The sequence below is a fragment of the Notolabrus celidotus genome, chromosome 21 (genome assembly GCF_009762535.1).
Source record: "Notolabrus celidotus isolate fNotCel1 chromosome 21, fNotCel1.pri, whole genome shotgun sequence".
NCBI lineage: Eukaryota > Metazoa > Chordata > Actinopteri > Labriformes > Labridae > Notolabrus > Notolabrus celidotus.
Genome location: NC_048292.1, coordinates 307,090 through 330,909, shown reverse-complemented (window position 1 = coordinate 330,909; position 23,820 = coordinate 307,090). Strand labels below are relative to the sequence as shown.

General features: G+C 42.7%; 1 protein-coding gene across 1 annotated transcript in view; it reads left to right on the top strand.

Annotated features, from left to right (window-relative positions):
* The window catches only part of LOC117805425 (plexin-B2-like), a 316,173-nt gene that overhangs the window by 254,457 nt on the left and 37,896 nt on the right, over nucleotides 1-23,820 (top strand). The window contains exons 4-14 of the mRNA XM_034674154.1: nucleotides 7,875-8,392; nucleotides 9,631-9,957; nucleotides 10,070-10,208; nucleotides 11,511-11,659; nucleotides 11,780-11,959; nucleotides 13,262-13,399; nucleotides 15,360-15,460; nucleotides 16,870-16,996; nucleotides 22,474-22,639; nucleotides 23,328-23,439; nucleotides 23,532-23,643. Coding sequence (XP_034530045.1) covers nucleotides 7,877-8,392; nucleotides 9,631-9,957; nucleotides 10,070-10,208; nucleotides 11,511-11,659; nucleotides 11,780-11,959; nucleotides 13,262-13,399; nucleotides 15,360-15,460; nucleotides 16,870-16,996; nucleotides 22,474-22,639; nucleotides 23,328-23,439; nucleotides 23,532-23,643 — 2,067 coding nt within the window. The 5' untranslated portion in view covers nucleotides 7,875-7,876. The remainder of the gene's footprint in view (nucleotides 1-7,874; nucleotides 8,393-9,630; nucleotides 9,958-10,069; nucleotides 10,209-11,510; nucleotides 11,660-11,779; nucleotides 11,960-13,261; nucleotides 13,400-15,359; nucleotides 15,461-16,869; nucleotides 16,997-22,473; nucleotides 22,640-23,327; nucleotides 23,440-23,531; nucleotides 23,644-23,820) is intronic.

Below are 23,820 nucleotides of genomic sequence, written 5' to 3'. Positions count from 1 at the left end.
TTGGAAGACTGGTAATCTCAATATCTTCTAAATTACAGAATTAGAAAAAACTTCCCCCCCTCACAGTGAGAGGACATCGAGAAATGAGCTATTCAGACTCCACTCATCTTTTGTACCAGGCTGTAAACATGTTTATTAATGCTGCAAAGATCAGCTTTTCCCCATTCATGTGTATGTGACTTCCAGTACTTCCAGAGCCAGCCTCTAGTGGATCCTCGATGAACTGCAGCTTCTAACACTTCAGCATTGACTCATGTTTTTAGACCGGAGGTTGCCGCTTGGATACAACACGAACATGACTTGACAGGATATGACACGACATGTCATGAACCCGATCATGACACAAACATGACAAGAAAGGATACATCACGATCGTGACACCGTACGAAACCATACGACATGAACCGACACAAACATGACATTATTGAACACGACACGACATGATTCGACAAGATATGAAGTTTATTTACATAAGTTTCATTGTTTAGGTAACATGAGTTTATTTAAAGTGTGGTGATAAACTTCTGGTTCGTACAGAGTCATCGGTTTCCTGAATAAAATGATCACGTTTACCCGCCCATCTTCACCCAAATCACTTTCTACCTGGAGTTTCTCTCCATATCTTTAAATACAGAATCAAAAACAAAGCTTTGTTGTCATTAAACTGATGTTTCAGACAAAACTATAAATCTATTTATTACTCCACAGTCCTCATGTATGTCTCCCTTCATGATAACGATTCCCTCTGAAGGTAGCAGCCCTAATTCTAAAGGTAAATATAGTTTGTTGACGTGGTTGATCTGCTGTGTGTTCACTATGATCTCTTCCTCTTTGATTCCATCTCTTTATGCATCACATTCAAACCTCGAGTAAACAGTTTCATCAACCCTGGATGCTTCAAAGCTCCAAAACAAACCCTCAGAAACATGTCATGTTGCATCATAGCAGATATAGAATCCAGTCCGGTCCATGAAGCGTCACAAGGCGGGCTATCTCTGAATCTGCTGCGTATATTTAATATGTTTCATCCATCGTGGACGAGTTTGAAGTTTAATTATAAGAGCTAAGGGAAGTATAAAGGTTTCTGTCAGAGTGAGATTTGAAGGGAAAATAAAACATTGTCAGTATTTGATTAAAAATCAAAGTAAACTTTCTTTAGAGGAAGTTTTGAAGCTCAATCAGAAGCTGTTTTAATAAAACGTCTCTTTAGATGTTCAATCAGTAAAGCTGTTGTAAGCTGGAGGTCATGATGTATTCTCTGCTTGTGATTCTGGCTCACACCAGGACATTGATACCAAGCTGACGTCTTCATTTAATATTTTCTGACGGGGAAATAAATTCAGTTTTGTGTTTGAAAGCTGTTATTTTGTCTAAATTGCTGTTATCAGGGTGGAATGAAATGTCTTTCTGCTGAGAAGCAAAGTTTCCAACAGTTTCAGCACAATCATTTATGAGTATTGTTCCAGACAGGAGAGATTAGGAATGGAACGTTTTGTCTCTGGACCCCAGAGGGACAGGTTATCACACATTTACAGACAGACTGGCTGACTGTGAGACTGACTGTGAGACTGACAGACAGACAGGCTGGGAGACAGGCAGACAGACTGTGAGACAGACTGTGAGACTGACTGTGAGACAGACTGTGAGACTGACTGTGAGACAGACTGGCAGACTGTGAGACTGACAGACAGACAGGCTGGGAGACAGGCAGACTGACTGTGAGACAGACTGTGAGACTGACTGTGAGACATACTGTGAGACAGACAGACAGACTGTGAGACAGACTGGCAGACTGACTGTGAGACAGACAGGCAGACTGACTGTGAGACAGACTGTGAGACTGACTGTGAGACAGACAGGCAGACTGACTGTGAGACAGACTGTGAGACTGACTGTGAGACAGACAGGCAGACTGACTGTGAGACAGACAGACAGACAGGCTGGGAGACAGACTGTGAGACAGACTGTGAGACAGACTGTGAGACAGACAGACTGACTGTGAGACAGACAGACAGACAGACTGTGAGACAGACAGACTGACTGTGAGACAGACAGACAGACAGACAGACTGTGAGACAGACAGACTGTGAGACAGACAGACAGACAGACAGACAGACAGACAGACTGTGAGACAGACAGACTGACTGTGAGACAGACAGGCAGACTGACTGTGAGACAGACAGGCAGACTGACTGTGAGACAGACAGGCAGACTGTGAGACAGACAGGCAGACTGACTGTGAGACAGGCAGACTGACTGTGAGACAGACAGGCAGACTGTGAGACAGACAGGCAGACTGACTGTGAGACAGACAGATAGACTGACTGTGAGACAGATTGTGAGACTGACTGTGTGACAGACAGACAGACTGACTGTGAGACAGACAGACAGACTGACTGTGAGACAGACTGTGAGACAGACAGACTGACTGTGAGACAGACTTACTGTGAGACAGACAGACTTACTGTGAGACAGACTGTGAGACAGACAGACTGACTTACTGTGAGACAGACAGACTGACTGTGAGACAGACTTACTGAGACAGACAGACTGACTGACAGTGAGACAGACTGTGAGACAGACTGACAGACTGACAGTGAGACAGACTGTGAGACAGACAGTGAGACAGACTGACTTACTGTGAGACAGACAGACTGACAGACTGTGAGACAGACTGACAGTGAGACAAACTGACTGAGATGCAGCTTCAAATCCAGTCCGTCCCCGGGGAAGTCTTGTGTCTGAAACCCGGTTCTGTTTGAACTGGTTCCTGTGGGTGAGGATGTAAAGAAGCAGACGGGGAGGGCAGAGAGACATTCAGACGGAGTAAATGAAGAAGAGAGAGAGAGACAATGTGAATTACAAAGCCGAGTCAGAAAGAGAGGAGCTTCAGGAGGTGAGGGAGGGAGGGAGGGAGGGAGGGAGGGAGGGAGGGAGGGAGAGAATCAGTGAAGCTTTATTCCCCTGGCTGCAGCCCCGGCAGACATTCCTGGATTTAGTTTCACTGCAAACTTTTTTTCTGCAGCGGGGTCAGTGCCCGAGTCTTCTCCAAAGTATGCACTCAGGATTTTAATGAGTCACAGATTGCTCCTCTCCCTCCTGTGTGTGCGGATCTCTCTGCATGTGTTTATGCTGGTTTCAGTTTTCCATCACAACATTCGCATTTTATCCGCGTCCTCTTGGTCGGAGAAGTTTTCTACCAAATATGTCCTGCTGCTGGGTGCCAGTGTAATCTCACACACAGAGTCAGACTCAGTTTAAATCTCCAACTCAGGCAGGCCTTCTCCGGATTCCTAAACGCCGTTAAACCAACTAAAGGCACGCCAAACCTTCGACTGGACTCCGGATACGGACGGGTTACAGAAGAAGGAAGAATAGAAACTAAAGAGAGCTGAAAACATTCAATTAGAGCAACAGGAAGTTACATGCAGGGTGGAAATCTGCATGCAAAGTCAGAATGTAAGGCTTCAGAAGGCTTTGATAAAGTGGACTGAGCTGACACAACTTTTGTTTGTTTAGTTTCATTATCTGTTATTTGAACTATCATCTGTGCAACCATTAAGTTCAATACCATATCACATAATAGCATCATTTCCTGGTCACACTATGGACGTAGTCTCCAGTGTGTCCCCCGGCAGTCTAAGCCTATAGCAGCATAACTAAGACCTGGTCCAAGCCTGATCCAGCTCTAACTATAAGCTTTATCAAAAAGGAAGTTTGAAGCCTACTCTTAAAAGTAGAGAGGGTGTCTGCCTCCCGGACCCTGACTGGTAGATGATTCCAAAGGAGAGGGGCCTGATAACTGAAGGCTCTACCTCCCATACTACTTTTAGAGACTTCAGGTACGATGAGCAGGCCTGCATGTTGGGAGCGTAGCGCTCTAGAGGGGTAATAGGGCGCTATGAGATCGTGAGGCGGGCCTTTAGCCTCCTCGCTAACAGCTACAGTGTTCAAGCCTGTCAATCAAGTCAGGCACGCCCTTATTTGGGCAAAACTCACAACTTAAATATCTTGAGAAATTAGGTCTTCAGACCTAAACTCGTCTTTTGTACCAGGCTGTAAACATGTTTATTTCTGCTGTAAAGATCGTCTTCTTTGAATGGGATGTGTATGTGGTTTCTGGTGTTTCTGCAGCCAGCCTCTAGTGGATGCTTGATGAACTGCAGTTTTTAGCACTCTCTGCATTTGCTTCATATTTTAAGAGCAGAGGTTTGCCGCTTTGTGCCATATTGGAAATGCTGAACTCAACCTAACGGGCCTTTAGCCTCCTCGCTAACAGCTACAGTGTTCCCGCCTGTCAATCAAGACAGCCACGCCCTTATATGGGCAAAACTTGTACATTTAAAATCTTAAAAATATGAGGAGTTAATACAACATTCCCCTCCATAGAGAAATGACATATTCAGACGTAAACACAAAGATCGTCTCTTTGAATGGGTGTGTATGTGGTTTCTGGTGTTTCTGCAGCCAGCCTCTAGTGGACACTTGAGGAACTGCAGTTTTTAACACTTTCCGCATTGGCTTCATATTTTAAGACTGCTTGTTTCTAACAGTATAGACCACAATACCCATAATTCCATGCGATTTATCAAACTATTACACTTAGACAGTACTCACCCATCTCACCTGACATTGCACATTTGAAACGTGGTTCAGAGTAGACGGGGGATCAATAATAACAGCATGAATTTCAGTAATAAGTAATATTATAATTTCACAAAGATAATCAGATGAAATAGATTTGATCAAAAGTGTTTTTTAAAGGAAAATGGAACCTTTTAAAAGGCCATGTCAGATGGTTGGTGACCATTAGTTGTGCAATACTTCAGCTCTATTAAATCCCCTTCATAGTGCCCTACATCATGAGTAGTGTGTGATTTCAGACTCAGCCTTTGTCTGTTGTTATGTTTTAAAATCCCTCCTATCATTTACTCCTGACTCACTCTGTGTTTACAAGGTAAAGAATAAAAGAAGCTCAGAAAGAGGACCTGAGAGCAGAGTCCTCCTCCAGCAGCAGATGTGGCGTTCACAAAAATTGAGATTCATTGTCTTGCTCAAGGACACGTTCACACGGAGACAGATGGAGACTAAAGTCAAACCGTCAACTCTACAATTAATGGCTGACCTCAGACATCATCAATCCGCCTTTAGAGAGGATCACAGACACACTTTTACAGAACCATCAAACATGTGATGGAGCTGAAGCTGTTGGAGGGCAAAGTGACTCTGCATCTGCTGCAGAACTTACTCCAACTTTATGAGGAGTCTTGAGGTGTTTGAGAGACCCTCCTTTGGGTGATTGCAGAGCTTCCTGCAGGGTTTAATTGGGCAGTCAACCAAAACAATGACCCTCAAAGATTAGTTAGTGTTCCTGTCTTCCTTTTAAAAGTCTGCATCCAAACACAGCTCGCTCAAACGTCTCTATTAACAGAAGTGTTCTTTCGTTTGCAGCCACAACAGTTTATATTCTCACCCTTTATTGTCTGCTCATGTGTTCATATCTGTTTCTCTTCTGTTTCTAAAACTCTGCATTACAGCCATTAAGACCACCTGACTCCTGATATCTCTGCACAGGTAATTTAGGCGAGCAGGTGGTTAGGGAGATAAGTCTTTTCTCGCTAATAAATCCCTTTGCAATGAAGCCAACTGAAGTGAATTCAATTTGCACAGAGAGAGAAAAAAGCACCGGGCAATCGACCACCAATCAGAGCGCTCCGATAGCTTCTGTAAAACCCAGTGATTGGTCAATAAAAGCGCCCGATCACGAAGGCGTAAATAAAGCAACAGAATGTGACTGTAAAGGGTTTGATTCACGGAGCGGGGGGGGGGGGGGCGGTGACGGAGCGGGGCGTAATGAAAAGGTTTGATGATGGAGTCCGGGTGGAAACCAACAGAAGGATTTAGTTTTATGTGAATGAGAGGAGAATAACGGGAGAGTTGCGTCACTAGTAAACAGATTAGAAAAGAGCAATGTTTGCAGCAAACACTGGAGCCTTGTTTTACAGCCGCAGGCCACTGCTATAATTAAACACACCCATCCAGACTAATGGACGGAGAGACTCAGTGTGTCAGACAACTAATTGCTACACTCAGTCTCCTTTTTCACACACACACACACTCTCTCTCTCTCTCTCTCTCTCTCTCTCTCTTCTTTAGTCTTTGCTAATCTAATCTAGCTCTGCAACGCTAAACTTTCCGGCCTCTCCCTCCTCCTCCTCCTCCTCCTCATCCTCCTCGCTGGTTTTCCTCCAGTAAAGGATGTTCAAGGCTTAATGAGAAGCTCCTCATTATTGGTTCCAGTTTGTCTTTGCTCTCAGCATCCAGCGTTTTTCTCTTCTGGTTTTTGATGCTGTTGGTGCTTAAGCCCAGAGTCCAATGTCACACTGCTGCTTGTTTAGAGGACAAACACTTTGTTCCTCAATTCAAGTTCACTGAGTTTATTTTAGGGATTTTGGGCAGTATGAGTGTTCACAAACAGCTCATGGCTGGGACTAACAGTGTGTTTATAAAAGAGTCACACACCAAACATGGAGTCTGTGCAGCTTCATATAAAAACACACTCAGGGAGCACGGAACTCCGCCAAGGCCATGTTGGTGAATTTTGGACCAATCTGGACAAAAATGGTGGAGATTCTTCCTTAAACAGTGCAACAACTTTCCACCAATTTCCATGAAAATCAGACCAGAGGATTTTCTGTAACACTATATCAATCAATCTTTAGGTCTAGACCGTACTCTATGTTCTATTATCAACGAAGACCCAACATCAAGACCGGATCAGATCCAGTCCCATCTTCCAGACAGGACTCAGTCTGATCTCATCTTAATCCACCATGAGCAGAGCACTTTGCAGCATTTAGCAAGTTACAGTGGCAAGGACAAACTTCCTTTAACAGGCAGAAACCTCCAGCAGGACCAGACTCATGTTAGACACACATCTGCTGAGACCGTGTTGGAGAGAGGGATAGAGGGAGATGAAGAGAGAGAGAGAGAGATGATAGTGGGGAGACGGATAGTAGTAGTTGTAGCAGCTGGAGTCTGGACCACGTCCACAGCAGCAGAGATCCAGAGGAACCTACGAGACAAGGGAGCTCAGGGACTCCAGAAAGGTCTAAGAAAAGAGAGAAGAGAGGGAGACCAGAAGAAAGAAAAAGAGGAGAAGAAATGGTGAAGGAATGACAGAAGGAAAGGACGGGGTGAGAAAAGGAGACATAAAGGATGAAGAAACATGGAAAGAACAAAGAGAGAAAGAAAGAAAGAAAGAAAGAAAGAAAGAAGGAAAGGAAGAAAGCAGAAAGGAATAAAAGAAAAGAAGGAATGATAAAGACAGAAAGAAAGAAGGAAAGAAAGAAACAAAGAAACAAAGAAAGAAAGAAAGAAAGAAAGGATGAATAACAGACCCCAAAAAAGGAATCTACGGCAGAGATCCAGAGGAACCTACGAGACAAGGGAGCTCAGGGACTCCAGAAAGGTCTATGGTTAGTAACTTTAATGGGACAGGAAGAGTTAAAGTGAGAGACAGGCAGAGAGAGGAGAGAGAGGGAAAGACAGGATCCCAGTGTGTCAGTCTAAGCCTATAGCAGCATAACTGAGACCTGGTCCAAGCCTGATCCAGCCCCAGCTCTTAACACAGCTCAGATGATACGCCAAATGCAGCCCGTTGTAGATCTTATGGAGCCAAATGAAAGGAGAAAAAAAGTACCTTTACCTGGTTCCTAAAGGATCCAGGATGTTTTATCATGTAACCAACGTTCTTTCTTTTGATTTATTTATTTTGATTTATTTATTTGGATAAGTTTTGCGCTCTTCAGGATCTGAAATGTCTAAAACTATCACATCTAAGTATCCGGTCTTCTTTCCTTGTTGTGTTTCAGACATGATGGAGCGGAGGTGGGCGTGGCTGTTTGCCTCGGTGACCCTGGCAGCCGTGTACCTCAGCCCCACTCAGTGTAAAAACCTGGAGTTCCTCTCGGACACCCTCATCAACAACGTGGTCGCAGATCCTCAAACCGGCCGCCTTTACGTCGGCGCCGTCAACTCCCTCCACCAGCTGAACCACGACCTGGAGGTGGAGTCCCGCACCGAGACCGGCCCCAGACGGGACGACCGGCAGTGCACGCCGCCCGTCACCGACGCCTGCGAGGAAGCCCGGGACACAGACAACCACAACAAGCTGCTGCTGGTGCACAAGGCGAAGAACATCCTGGTGGTGTGTGGGAGCGTCTTCAGGGGAATCTGCTCTCTGAGGAACTTGAGCAACGTGGAGAAGCTTCTCTACTTCAGCGACTCCAAAGGAGAGAAGTCGTACGTGGCGAGCGCAGAGGAGAGCGTCTCAGTGGTGGGAGTGATGTCATATTTCTCCAAGGATGGAGCCAACTACACCGTGTTCCTGGTGAGGAGAAACACACACACACACACACACACACACACACACACACACACACACACTTACAGAGGACACAAACGCTAACCTCCGTCTGTGATTCTGTGTACACGTGGAATCCTGTAATTTGTAGAGAACACAGAAATGAAATTGGCAGCCATATTGGAAATCAGCTCTCTTGTTGATTATCTTAAAGAGTTTATTAATCGTGTTTCTTCTCACTGTGCTGCTGAATGGATCTTAATGAGATGTCTTGTGTTTTTTCTCAATGGCATTTAATTCTCTGTTTCCTTTAAAGTTTGAATCCTGAAGCTTCTGAAGCTCTTCAATCAGACTCCTTTATCTCTGATGTTAGGAGACTAAACAATGCGGAACTATATGAGACAATATGAGACGATACTACGCCGATCTTTAGTTTTGGGTTTGTCCTTATAATAATAATAATAATTATTATTATAATTATAATTATAATAACTAGAAAGGTTGCATTTCCTGAAAGCAAATGCATTGTAATGCTGAAGCTGAAGGCTGAAAGCTGTAAAACACAGCTGAACATGTGGAAGAGCAGTAGAAGTAGTAGAAGTAGTGGAAGTAGAAGAAGTAGAAGAAGTGGAAGGAGTGGAAAAAGTAGGAATGGGAAAAAGTAGAGGGAGTGGTAAAAGTAGAAGAAGTGGAATAAATAAAGGAAGTGGAAAAGGTGGAAGAAGTGGGAAAAAAGTAGAAGGAGTGGAAAAAGTAGGAATGGAAAAAGTAGAAAGAGAGAAAAAAGTAGGAATGGAAAAAGTGGAAGTGGTGGAAGTAGTAGCACCATAGACTGTATAAAATATGGATGTAGTGTCTTAAGAAGCAATTTAAAATTAGATACAGAGGAAGGACGCCTTATTTCAGCTGGTAGGTCGTTCCTCTGTTTAGAAGCCCGTACTGAAAAAGCCCCAAAGCCCTTGGACTTCAAACGGGGTCTGGGAACAACCAACAAACCCAAGTAGGCTGATCTGAGAGGGCTTATACAGGGTGAGAAGGTCTGTGGTGCACAGGGGAGCCAGATTGTGTAGACATGGATCACTAAGAACACGAGGAAGACAAAGGATGACTTATAACTAAGACAGACAACAGACAGGGAGGAAACACAAGGAAACATCCAAAACTAAAGATCATGACGGATACATTATGAAACAATATGATTTGATTCCATACAATTTGAGATAAAAGAGGGGACAATACAATATATATCATCTCTTCCATCCTAGGTTGGAAAGGGATACGGCAGCCACGACAGCACCAAGCTCATCTCCACCCGCATCCTCCAGGACTACGGCGACTGGGTGGTGTTCGACAGCATCATCGAGGCCTCGGCGGTCCAGGCCAACCCCTTCGTCCTGCGGTACCTCCACGACTTCCGCTTCTCCTTCAAAGACGGCGGCTTCGTCTACTTCTTGTTCTCGAGGACTCTGGGGGTTCAGGACACCAAGAACTTCACCTTCATCTCCAGGATGTGCGAGGACGATCAGGGTTACTACTCGTACACGGAGCTGCAGCTCAACTGTAGCGCAACCAACAAGTTCAACAAAGCCCAGGTAAGGTCTTCAATTGAAACCTTTCTGAGAGCGACTACAAACTGACCTGAGAAAAACTCTCATTTTTTAAAAATGCTCTAAATATCGTTCTTCCCTCTTCCTCGTCTCCCAGGCTGCGTACGTAGCAGCACCAGGCGAATTCCTGGCCCAACGTTTGAGCGAATCAGACGATAACGGACAAGTTTCTGCCAACGACAAGGTCCTGTTTGTGACCTTCACCTCTGATGAAGACCCGTCTATGTCAGCGATGTGTAGGTATCATTTCATGGGTTTAAAACGGCATGACACCTCAGGGATGTTACTGCAGGTTGGACGACTTATACGGCTCGGGTATCGGTGATGAACCTGTTATTGTGCGAATACGAACGCCTGAATGTTTACTCGCTCAATCCGTGCGTCAAAATCGCGTGTACGCAAGTTCCCAAGATGCACATTTTTGCAAGACTGCAAGTGTTACCTTCAAACTCCACTCCACTTTGTGTCATCAAACCAGGTTGAGCTCGACTACACTGAACGGGTTCGAACGGTTAAGCTAGTTGTGCTAAAGGGGTCGGAGCTAACTTCCTAGTACAACCATAGCCTGTATAAAATATGGACGTAGTCTCCGTGGCGTCACCCGTCTGTTTCTGAATCGCTGTTTTGAGGCCAATCGGCGGCGGCAGCCATATTGCTGCTGTGGAGTGATTGTGACGTAAAGAGGCGGGGCTTTGAGCCTCCTAGCCAACAGCTACAGTGTTCCCGCCTGTCAATCAAGTCAGCTGTGCCTCTCATTGGAAGACTCTTAATCTCAATATCTTTGAAATTACTGCGTTATGAAAAAATTCACCCCCCTACAGTGTGCGCCGATCAAGAAATGAGCTATCCAGACTACACACGTCTTTTGTACCAGGCTGTAAACATGTTTATTTCTGCTGTAAAGATCGGCTTCTTTGAATGGGTGTGTATGTGGTTTCCGGTATTTCTGGAGCCAGCCTCTAGTGGATCCTAGATGAACTGCAGTTTTTAGCACTTCTGCATTGAACTCATATTTTTAGACCGGAGGTTGCCGCTTGAGAGTCACAGAGTTCAGGGAAGCTGCACAGAGATGCAATCAATGTGTCCCCTATATTCCAGATGAAGGAACCTCCACCTGTCCGTGCGTCACATCATATGACACCGGAGGATCTGCATGCTGATTGGCTATCACGGCACGGATGATTCACACCATTTGCACGAATTGCACCGCCCAATTTGCGTCATTGGTGCCGCTCGACAACAACTTGCATCTACTCCCGTCTTTACATTGACTTTACGTGTAATTCACTTGAATGATGTCATTCGTGTTTGTGTGAATGCACCAGAACACTCCCAAGTTTTAGAGGGTAACCACAAACAGCACACCTCCCTCCTGCAGTCTTTTGAAGATAGTGAGGTGACTAAAGAGGGTGTGTTCATGTTTGTTTGTGATCTGTGATGTACCAGACAACATGGACTCAGGTATCATTAATCATTCATAAAGAGGTTAAACAGAAATCATAAATCCATAAGAGGGTGTTTCTTCTTCCTGTGTTTAGGTATGTATCCTCTGAGCTCCATTAATAAGAGGCTGGTGGAGATAATAGGAGCCTGCTACAGCGACAACGGTATCATTAAGGAGAAGGCTGCTGTCTACTCGCCGTACTCCTCCAAGTCTGAGGAGCTGTGCAGCAGCAGCAGCAGTTCGGTGAGCGATCGGCCTGTGAGTCAGAGATAAAGAGACTCTGAAATACAGCAGGGAGAAATATTGACAATGACTCGATGCCGCTGTGTGTTAATATGAATGTTTTTCTATCTGCACCATCAGCACAACTTGGCCGTCACGTACAAGTGTGGAGCCGAGTTCCTGCCCTCGCCTCTGGCCAGCAAGGCCGACTTTGCCTTAAAGGCTGAGACGCCAGTGGAGCTGCCGGGTCACATGACTGCGGTGGCCGTTGCTGTGGAAATGGGGCACGCTGTGGCGTTCCTGGGCATGGCTTCTGGAGAGGTACGGGGAGCAGACTTAAGATGGGTGGAGAAAAGAGGGGCACAGGGTTCTTTGTCTCTGACAGAAGTTAATCAGAGTCAAAGTTTGAGCAGCTGACCGTTCAACACAAAGATATAAACTTTGCACACCACAGAGTTTTTATGGTGTGGTGTTTTGGCGTGAAGTTTGTCTTGGCAGAGTGAGAGAGTGAGACTGCAACCCTGCAAACATTCAAGCATGCTTCACAAAAACAGAGACACAAAATCACAGCAGAGTCAAGTAATACAAGGCTAAGGTGATATGAACTATGTAAAAATGAAATAAAATAATTACAATGGTAATAATGGTTATAATTCAGTCTAGGGCTAAAAAGGAATTACTCCAAGTTTAAAGGTAGGTACAAAGGTACATAGCTAGAAATCTGTCCTTTATTAAATTTAGGTTCTAATATTTCAAATAGAAGTTAAAGAAGACCTGGGTGTTTTTCTCCTGGGCCTTCCCTCTAAGGAACTGCACCTCCCTGCATTACACTTCAAACTTCTTGAGAAGATCCTTTTAATTGCTAAAAAATGCATCCTGCACAATTGGATTAAAGACTCTCCGCCAAGTGTTCCGCTCTGGTACAGGGAGATTTTTAGCGCCCTCTTTCATGAAAGATAACATGCTGTCATAAAAGGAAACAATGAGCAGTTTTTAAAGGCTTGGTCACCATTCCAGGACTATTTGCCTTTAGACCTAAAGAAACTACTTCTGAGAGGAAGACCCCCTCTTACAACCCCAATAGTGGGACACACAACATGACAGGGCTTCTGATGTCTGCTTACCCTAAACTCACATGTGGACTGGAAACAACATTTGACTTTATCTTATATTATCTGTGAACATATCTGTTCATTTTTTATTTAAATTTAATTCCATGATAGTTTGCTTTTTTTTCTCTTTTGTTTCTATTTGCTTATTTATTTTAGCATTTTATTTTTATCTACATATTTACTTTATTTAATCTTAATTAGTATTGTCATTGTAATTTTTATTACTATTATGTTATGCAGTCAATTTTAAATGTTTGTATTGGATGTACTGTATAGAGGTCTTGGGTTGGGGGTGCTGTGCACAGTTTTTTGTATTGTAATTTTCTTTGTTTAAACTCAATAAAAAACATATTAATTTAGGTTCTAAAATCTATGAATGAGCTCTCCTCCATCAACAGGCCTTTTTATTTCTGTTTTCAGTAACTTTACAGTATGTGTGTAATCCAGCAGCTTCCACTGAGAGAGACAGGGATGGCTTCAGTGTGTTAATGCAGTTTCTGTGTTCCTGCAGGTGGAGAGGGTTCATCTGTCGGCAGGCGGCTCGGGGAAGTACGGGCGAGCGCTGGTCGAAACCGGCGGTGACAAGGTCAACAAGAACCTGCTGTTCGATTCCCAGCAGCAACACCTGTACATCACCACGGAGAAGAAGGTCAGTCACACTCAGGGATTGATTATTCCTTCTCCCTTTGTGTGGTCACATAAATAAAACTTCTTCTTCTTCATTTCATCCTCTGAGCCTTTCATTTATTCCCTCTCTGTCTTTCTTGATCATTTATTCAGTCGTCAGCTAACACCGACACATCCGTCTACATTACCGCACAGGAGTCAGCCATTGATTTATTCACTCCTCCTCTCTCTCCTTGTTTCTCCTCCGCCTTCTCCCCTCATCCGTCTTTCTCTCCTTTGTCCTTTCATCTCTCCGTTGCCATCGTTCTCGCCGCCACACCGAAAGTAAAATGGATGATATTGATTTAGAAATGAATTAATTAGCGTGCACTTCAAGAGGCTGCAATTCACTTTGATCAAGTCAAGTGACGACACTCCGCCGTGTTCCATCTGCTCATTTAAATCCATTAGACCGGCCTCTTCCTTGTCAGAGAGCTAAATTATTTCCACATCTGGTTAGGAGATGTTCTCGGCTGAATTAGCACGCAGAGATCTTCTCCTTACAAGGAAATGTGACAAAGTGAGGCAGGAGAGTCTGCAAATAAAGTCATGTTTAATGTCACGGGATTCAAGGAGGAATAAAGGAGACTTAAACTTAAATGTGACACTTAACTTTCAGCGTGTGACTCAGAATCCAGGCAGAGCATCAGAAGTGGCAGCAGTGCAAGGAAAAACCATAAAAAGACCAAACCAGAACACATGTCCCGGGTGGATCCAGACTCATCAGCTGTTTGTTTCTGCAGACGAACACAGAGACGATCAGGCGCGGCTCGTCAGGCTCTGATCTGCGCTGTCAGACCTGGGCCTACTTGTGTCAGTCTTAAGCCCCGTTTGGACTGGATTAACATTACAGGGGAGGTTTTTGGGGGAATGAAATATTCACTCTGCTCCTCAGTTGTTTGTCTCTTTGGTAATTTAATTCTGCTGAAAGAAAGAGAAAGCCTCTCTCTCAAGGAGTGTGCGGGGAAGTTGAAGGCAGAAGATGCTGCGTGAGGGGAATTTAATTCAGGAATTTGTGTTTCTTCTCAGGGTCAGAACTCCATCAAAAGTTAACACAGACCAGAAACACGTCTCATCAAATTCAGAGTGACTCTAACTTCAAGCTGTTATCTTATCTGTGACGTCAAACCCAGAGAAATCAGACTCTCAAAGCACGTCTTTATCTGCTCCTCAGGATCAGGGATATCCTGTCATAGATGTATATATGGGCACAGACATGACTCTGCAGTGGAAGTCACTGCATTAAACACAGACATGACTCTGTAGTGGAAGTCACTGCATTAAACACAGACATGACTCTGCAGTGGAAGTCACTGCATTAAAAACAGACATGACTCTGTAGTGGAAGTCACTGCATTAAAACATGACTCTGTAGTGGAAGTCACTGCATTAAAACATGACTCTGTAGTGGAAGTCACTGCATTATAAACAGACATGACTCTGTAGTGGAAGTCACTGCATTAAACACAGACATGACTCTGTAGTGGAAGTCACTGCATTAAACACAGACATGACTCTGTAGTGGAAGTCACTGCATTAAACACAGACATGACTCTGTAGTGGAAGTCACTGCATTAAACACAGACATGTCTCTGCAGTGGGAATCACTGCATTAAACAGACATGACTCTGTAGTGGAAGTCACTGCATTAAACACAGACATGACTGCAGTGGGAATCACTGCATTAAACACAGACATGACTCTGTAGTGGAAGTCACTGCATTAAACACAGACATGACTGCAGTGGGAATCACTGCATTAAACACAGACATGACTGCAGTGGGAATCACTGCATTAAACACAGACATGACTCTGTAGTGGAAGTCACTGCATTAAACACAGACATGACTCTGTAGTGGGAATCACTGCATTAAAAACAGAGCTCCTGCATGTTATTCACTCTTAAAGCTCCTTTACTCTAAAGTCCTGTCATGTGTTTACAGATCACCAAAGTTCCCGTCCAGGCCTGCCACCTGATGATGGACTGCCAGTCCTGCGTCTCCATGAAGGATCCGTACTGTGGCTGGTGTGTCCTGGAGGGAAAGTGAGTCACTCTGAGTGTGTCTGTGTTTACTGAAAGTATGACGTATATTCATTTACTATTTTATGTACAATTCAATTATTGATTTAAGAATATGTTGTGGAGGCTACACAGAGGCTAAAGTCCTCATGGCAGTGGATGCAGATTCGACTCCTGGCCTCGACCATTTGCTGCATGTCTCCACTCACTCTCTACTCCCCAAATTTCCTGACTCAAAACATATAATTTAAAAAATTAATTTGATTAATTTAAGAATATATATAACAAAAATATATATAATAAAAAAATGATTTAATAAAATGTATAACTTAAAAATGTATATAATTCAAAAATATTTATAATTAAAAAAATATTTATAATTAAAAAAGATGTATAACAAAATATTATGCATACAATAAAAATATATATGACTTACATATTAATATTAAATATATATATATAACTAAAAAGAATATGTATACCATACAAATATGTGACTTAAATATATTTATATTAAATATATATGTATATAATTTATATATATATATAACTTAGAAATATATATATATATGATTTAAAAATATGTTTAACTTAAAAATATATATCATTTTTAAAAATGCAGAAATTCTTTTTGCCTAAAATAGTTGTGGAAATTCTTGGGGGAAAAGGAGATGACAACGGTTTTTGTTTTAAATGACGTCCTGATGATTCAGGTTTATTCCCATAGTCAGGTACAATAAATTGACTAGTTTGTAAGAAGTAACAAGAAGCATGTAGAGCTATAGTGACTCATAAGCAGCCAGGACTTGCTAGCTTGTTGACTAATGGTTTCTTTGAACAAAAAATTTAAATTTTCCCCAGATTCTTTGTGATTTATTCTCAGCAAATGTACATTTTTTTCTAATAAATGACCATTACTATAAAAATATTTAAGCGTATCTTGTAGATACTTCCCGAAGTGACTAATTTGCTAGATGCAATAAATAACTCTAAATAAAGCACAATTTATTTATGGATTTTAGAGTTTGTAGATAAATTATGTCAACAGGTTTTCTGAATGTGTTTAATGTTAGTAGAGCTTAAAGCAGCAGCTTTCACATGCCTGTATCCATCCAGTCAAGTTAACCAGACACAACCTTCTTATAATTATATCTCCATATCCTAAATTAAATACACCAAACCGTGCTGCTTCAAGAGATGCAGATACTAGCTCCACCTAGTGGCGGGTAGCTGCACTACAGCTCAGGTACAACATACAGTCTGCCTTCATGTCAGGCTACATCACTGAAATATTCATAACCTGTTTAACAGACTTGTGAGGGTTACAACATTTAATCCTGTAGTTGACTAAAGCTCGTCTCTAGCTTGTGATGTTCACTGACGTGTGAAGAAGACTCTGATGAAGGTCTGTTCTACGTCTACCTGACTCACAGGTGCACCAGGAAGCAGGACTGCAGCAGGTCCATGGAGGAGAACACCTGGCTGTGGTCGCCCAATGAGCAGTGTGTTCAGATTCAGGCCTTTAGTCCTCCCAACCTGAGCTGTAAGAAGACCCAGATGGTAAGAAGCAGAGAGAGTGTGATGCTGAGGTTTTCATTGAGCATGCATATTTCTGTGAGTGTTCCCCTGGATTCCCCCTGAGCTAAATTCACTTTGTGCTGAGCGCTGCTTAATTTAAACCAGTCAAACCTCCTGAAACTCTCACAGAGTTGGAGGGCTCTCTGTGTGTGTGTGTGTGTGTGTGTGTGTATGTGTGTGTGTGTGTGTGTGTGTGTGTGTGTGTGTGTGTGTGTCAGCAGGATTCTAAGAGGTTCTTAACCTCTGGTGCGTGGCCCTCAGGGGGCCCTTAGGGGAGACCCAAAGAAATGAAGACATTTATAACGCACAGTGACATTATGGTTTACACTTAGTGGACGGGAGCCAGATGTGTACGGCTCAGGATCTGGATTGTTTGTGCTGACAGTCGCCCTGATAAACAACTCTGTAGCTTTGCTGCTGATTCAGCTCATAAAGTGAAATAATGCCTCCTTGGAACTCCCAGAAACTGCTGATGACACCTTGTTTTGGTGACTCACACATGAGGCGAAGCACCGACAGAGCTGATTTCAATTAGACTCACAAGAACAGTTTGTCACCGTTGACCTTGTTACTACAATTCAGTATTACTTCTGTGTGTTGTGATTTTCTCTCTGATGAATGTTAAATTATGATGAGTCATTATTGATGAAAATGATTCTGTTATTTCAAGGATATCTAAGAATGACAAACACCAACTTTTGAAACAGTGGCTCCTTTTTTATATCCAGAGAAACAGCTGATCATATAAACACTGTAATAACAACTAACACCTGCGTCAGGCTAGCTAAATAAGCTAATGCTACTCCCAAGAGCTTCTTCTAAATGTTTCTGTCTGACTCCTTCAATGTGTCCAATTAGGTTTTTTATTCTTTTGTAACCTTGTGAAGAAGTTTTAAATGTGTGCTATGATGCTAACAGACTGACGCTAAAGCTAACATGTCGCAGACAAACGGCTAGCAACCGAAAGTGTAATGAGTCATGTAAAACATACATCTTCTGTAAGGCTAACTAGCTCTAGCAGTTTATGTTACCTCAAGTATGAGTAAGGTGTAACTGATTGAAAAAGTAATGCTATGTTAGCTAACATCATTGAGACCTTGACAGAGCTGCTAGCATGACCTTCTAATCTGTAGCATCCAGTACAAACTTTCACACAGTCGTAGAAGGATAAAACATGGATGTAGTCTGAGCGATGTTAGCCATTAGTTTCTGGAGAGACGTTCTGAAGCTAAATGATGGCGGTGCTAGCTTAATCTACCTTTTAGTTAGCCTAAAAACAGGTAAAGGTGGAGCTAAAGCCGGCTTTTAGCCTCCTGGTAACTAGCTACAACAAACCCACCTTTAAGTCAACTCAGCCATGCATAACTTTTCCTGATGGATGAGTTATTAAAAAAAGAAAACTGGAACAGCGTACACGAATAAATGCCGCTACACACTTTAAAAAAAGGAAGCTAAACACTCAGAATGTTTTGAACCGGGCTATAAACGTGTTTAACTTTGTGCATTTTAACATCGGACCCAATGAGACTTCCTCTGCTTTTGCAGCCTGCCTCTAGTGGACACTCTAGGAACTGCATTTTTTGGGACTTCCTAAAATTAGAATATAACACACAGTGGATGTAATTGCGAAGAAAAAGACTATTTATTAAGCTAGCACCAGATTAATGCCTTTAGCTGATGGTTACCTTTGCAATGTGCAAACTTGTACTTAAAAATCAAAGTTAAATAAACGTGTCAGCTGTTTGATTCTGAATCCAGACACACAGAGAACTCTTCCACCTGAACCTGACAGCTTGACTCTGAGAGCTAATGAAGAATTGATCAAAGAGCTGATTTACCAGAGAGAGACTTCATCCTGTAAGACATGCAGACTGATCAAAGTCACCTGGATCTGTGGAAGACTTCAGTCCCACGAGAGAGATCCACATAAAGACAATGTGCACAAAATACAACGTATTATTATTAGCTGGAAGTCTAACTCCAAAGATGCTGAGCAGTGTCAAGTTTAAGACTGGAATGAAAGGCTGATCAGAGGATGGAGATGTTTTATTGATTGGTTCGTTGGTGATTGTGGTGACATAGTTCTCATCAGACGTAAGGAGCAAACAATATTATGGATGCTTCATTATTACAATCAGGTCAGGTTATGATAAACAATATGCAAATAGAAACAGGTCGAATGTTTAGCAGTGCAACCGTACAGACGAATACTCGGTGTGAAGTTTTGTGGTTACTTCTTCTGGAGGAAGTTTAAGACAATTTTTAAGCAACAACAAAGTCTTTTAAACATCCTGATTTAGCATAACTGACCCCAATTACAATCATTTTAGCTAATAAAACTTAGGAAATGGTTTGCAAGGGCAAACAAGGCGCCTTGCAAGATGTGCAAAATAGATTTTAAACTTGAGATGCACATGTTTGTAGCTCTGTTGTGCAAAATTGGTTTTAATTGTCCTTCTTCACATCATTGAAAGGTCTTAAGAAGTCATCAATATGGTGTAAAAAGTTTGCAAGACTCCTGCATAAACTACAGTGTACAAAACCTTGGACCAAACCTTTTTATCTCCTGGTTGTTTTCAACTGCAGGCTGCAAAATCTGAGGAATAAGACTCATTTTAAGTTTTATAATTGTTCCTTTTTGGGTTATAACCATTCCTTTTTTTTTCTTTTCATTTAAAAGCACCATCAATATTAATTAACACTTCTGTAAATGTGCCAGAGTTAGCCAAAAGGCTACTTTACATACTTAGTCTCTTGCCAGATATTAAAAAGGCTCCCTAGAAAGATCAAGATTAAACAACAAAATAAAATAAAGTAAAGATGAAAAAAAAGAAAAGTAAAAATAACACCATACAATTAAAAATGCTTAAAAGCTATAAGGAAATGACATGACAGTCTGCAAAAGTGTCCACGGAGCAAGACGACCAGGAAGCAGCAATAAGGAAATGTTAAGGAGGACACATGCAGACACAACAGGACAACATTGAACAGTGCTGTACACATTTGATTCAGACAGAGACTATCAATCATTAGTAGCATAACTAGCGGCATACAATTCACATGAAGCAACATACAGACTGAGCAACAGATGCATTTATATGTCTTTAATAACACGTGTATTCTGTCTTCTCATGAATCCTGAGTCAAACAGTGAGTTTTGTCAAACTGCAGCCGTCCTTCAGAGAACATGTTCCCGATACAAAGACTCAAGTTATTAAAAACAGATTCAGAACACCGGCTAGTATCTGATATTTCTATGCGGCTGAGTTTCCATCCTGCTGCGTTCTTTTGAATTTTTCATCATTCAGGATTTCCCTGACTCAAAACTTGAGTCTGTGAGTTTCAAGGTTTTTGCTTTGAAGTATTAGCTGGAGTCCTTTGGGGGGTCAGGTCTGTGCTTAAGTTAATTCTGTTGAGTCTACAGCTGTGCTTATTTCTGATTTGAATACTGCTTTAATTTGTCGTGCAGCGGTCTTGTTAAGTCTCTAATAGAATCAGAAATCCGCTTTAGGAATGCAGATATTGTACAACTTTGTACATCGGCAGGCGTAGGTGTTTTCATTTGGACTTCATTACCTGTAAATCCTCAGAGATTACCGGCAGGAGGAGCGGAGAGCAGCTTTCCCTGAGCAGTCGACTCCTAAAGTTTGACCTCGGCAAACATCAGAATTACTTTGGACCCACATAAATGGATCCGCTGCATCTTAATTAGGGAGTTTGGGACCAGCGTCTCTGTTGCAGACCCTGGTTTGTGATTTAAATCTTGTAAGTCAGTTAGATTTTGGCTTTGACTCCTGCAGCTTTACATTCTTAAAGAGACAAAGACGTCTCCGGTGAATTCATTCAGGAGCTTCTCTCTGTTACCCCAGATCACAAAGTTTGGAATTAAAACTTTGGGGGTGAAATTAAAATGGCTGAGGTCGGCGAGGAGTAACAAAGAGCCGATGTTTGAAAAGAAAAGTGAGCACAGCACACACACACACACACACACGCACACACACACACACACTCACACACTCCTGTTTTCATGACTTCTGGGGACATCACATTGATTTAAATTCAGTCCTCAGGGAACCGCTCTTAACAAGACAAACCCTCACTTTAAGAGTCAGAAGAGCTCTTAAACCTCAGCAGGTCTAGACCGTCCTCTATGTTCTATTATCAACAAAGACCCAACATCAAGACCAGATCAGATCCAGTCCCATCTTCCAGACAGGACTCAGTCTAATCTCATCTTAATCCACCATGAGCAGAGCACTTTGCAGCATTTAGCAAGTTACAGTGGCAAGGACAAACTTCCTTTAACAGGCAGAAACCTCCAGCAGGACCAGACTCATGTTAGACACACATCTGCTGAGACCGTGTTGGAGAGAGGGATAGAGGGAGATGAAGAGAGAGAGAGATGATAGTGGGGAGACGGATAGTAGTAGTTGTAGCAGCTGGAGTCTGGACCACGTCCACAGCAGCAGAGATCCAGAGGAACCTACGAGACAAGGGAGCTCAGGGACTCCAGAAAGGTCTAAGAAAAGAGAGAAGAGAGGGAGACCAGAAGAAAGAAAAAGAGGAGAAGAAATGGGGAAGGAAGGATAGAAGGAAAGGACGGGATGAGAAAAGGAGACATAAAGGATGAAGAAACATGGAAAGAAAGAAAAGAAGACAGAAGGAAGGAACGAAGGAAGCAAGGAAGGAAGCGAGAAAGAAAGAAGGAATGAAGGAAGGAAGGAAGCGAGAAAGCGAGAAAGAAATAAAGAAAGAAAGAAGGAAAGAACGAAGAAAGGAAGGAAGGATGGATAGAAGGAAGGAAGGAAGCGAGAAAGAAAGAAAGAAAGAAAGAAAGAAAGAAAGAAAGAAAGAAAGAAAGAAAGAAAGAAAGAAAGGATGAACAGACCCCTAAAAAGGAATCTACAGCAGAGATCCAGAGGAACCTACGAGACAAGGGAGCTCAGGGACTCCAGAAAGGTCTATGGTTAGTAACTTTAATGGGACAGGAAGAGTTAAAGTGAGAGACAGGCAGAGAGAGGAGAGAGAGGGAAAGACAGGATCCCAGTGTGTCAGTCTAAGCCTATAGCAGCAGAACTAAGACCTGGTCCAAGCCTGATCCAGCTCTAACTATAAGCTTTATCAAAAAGGAAAGTTTGAAGCCTACTCTTAAAAGTAGAGAGGGGGTCTGCCTCCCGGACCCGTCTGGTAGATGATTCCAAAGGAGAGGGGCCTGATAGCTGAAGGCTCTACCTCCCATACTACTTTTAGAGACTTCAGGTACGATGAGCAGGCCTGCATGTTGGAGCGTAGTGGTCTAGAGGGGTAACAGGGCACTATGAGGTCTTTAAGATGTGAAGGTGTCTGATCATTAAGAGCTAATGTGATAAATAATATCTCCTCCCTCGTTCCCACCTCTCCCTCTCTGTCTGTCCCTTTATATCCCGTATTAATCAACATGTTCACACTTCCTGTTCCAGGTTGACATCACCATCCCGGCCCTCCCCCGGCTCCGGCAGTTTGACAGGCTGAAGTGTGAATTCGGCTCCTACAGCAACGACGCTGTGATTGACATCCACAGTCAGGTGCAGGTCACCTGCTCGCTGCCTCATCCTGGGGACATTCCACCCACTCCAGACGGGCAGGGTAGGCTGACGCACGCAGGATTTACATGTTTGTGAAAGATGCTGTACACATTTTAGATTTAGCTTCAGAAAGATTTAAACAAACTGTAACCTCTGTGCTCAGTTTGATTTAAAAACAGCGTACAGAAATTGTTTTAGTGCACGCTCCAAAAACATTTGAATTTCAGATTCAGTCTGTAAAATGTTTCCATCCTGTTAAAGATCCAATTAAATTCTTTAAGTCTTAAAAGTTTCACATTTGGAAGTAAAGTTTTATATTTTATTTCATCCTGGGAGGAAAAAGAAGACGACTGGTGCTGCTGTCATGTCTGTAAATACACTGCTACACAAGGGTTAGCTTAGCTTCACATAGCTGAGCATGAAACTCTGTGAAATAAACTTGTTAACAAACTGTTAAATAAAAAGATTATTGCTATTGTTAATATGTATCATGTTTGAACAGAGCCAGGCCAGCTGTGTCCCAGTGTTTTATTTAATGCTAACCTTTGATGCTAACGTTACTAGCCTTGGTTTCATATTTTAATAACAAAGATAATAGATGTGTTCTTATTTTCCTGCTAAGAAGTGAAAAGGCATATTTACCAAATGTTGTGCTAACACTTGAAGAAGCTAAAGCCTTAGATTAGCTTGTTTAAGGACTGGACCTCACAATGCATTGTCTTTCTATCTGAATGTTCCTCCTCCTCTAGACTACGTGTCCGTCCCGGTCCGGGTTCTGGTGAACGACCGGATCGTGGTCGCCTCCAACGAGTATCACTTCTACAACTGTGCCGCCACCGTCAGGAAGAACCCAAACACACCGTGAGATACTGACCCTGAAACCACACACACACACACAGAGACAGTTAGATTAAACCGAACCTGAATATGTGACGTTGTTTGTTTCCTTTCAGGTGTATCGCCTGTGTGACCAGTGAGTGGGGCTGTCAGTGGAACGCTCAGGATCACAGCTGCAGTGACAGCGATGACGCCGAGGCCGGGAGTCAGATAGTGAAACCACAGAAGGTAGCATCTTGAGTTTGTGTGGAGGGTTCAAACATGTTTTCCCTCATGTGGTATTTTCAGTTTTTTCATTATTGGAAGTAAAAACATAAGAAAGCAAGAATTAACAAACACTCACAATCTGGAGTAAGATATAGAAATCATGTTTATGAATCATGCATCCAGCGATAATCAGACACT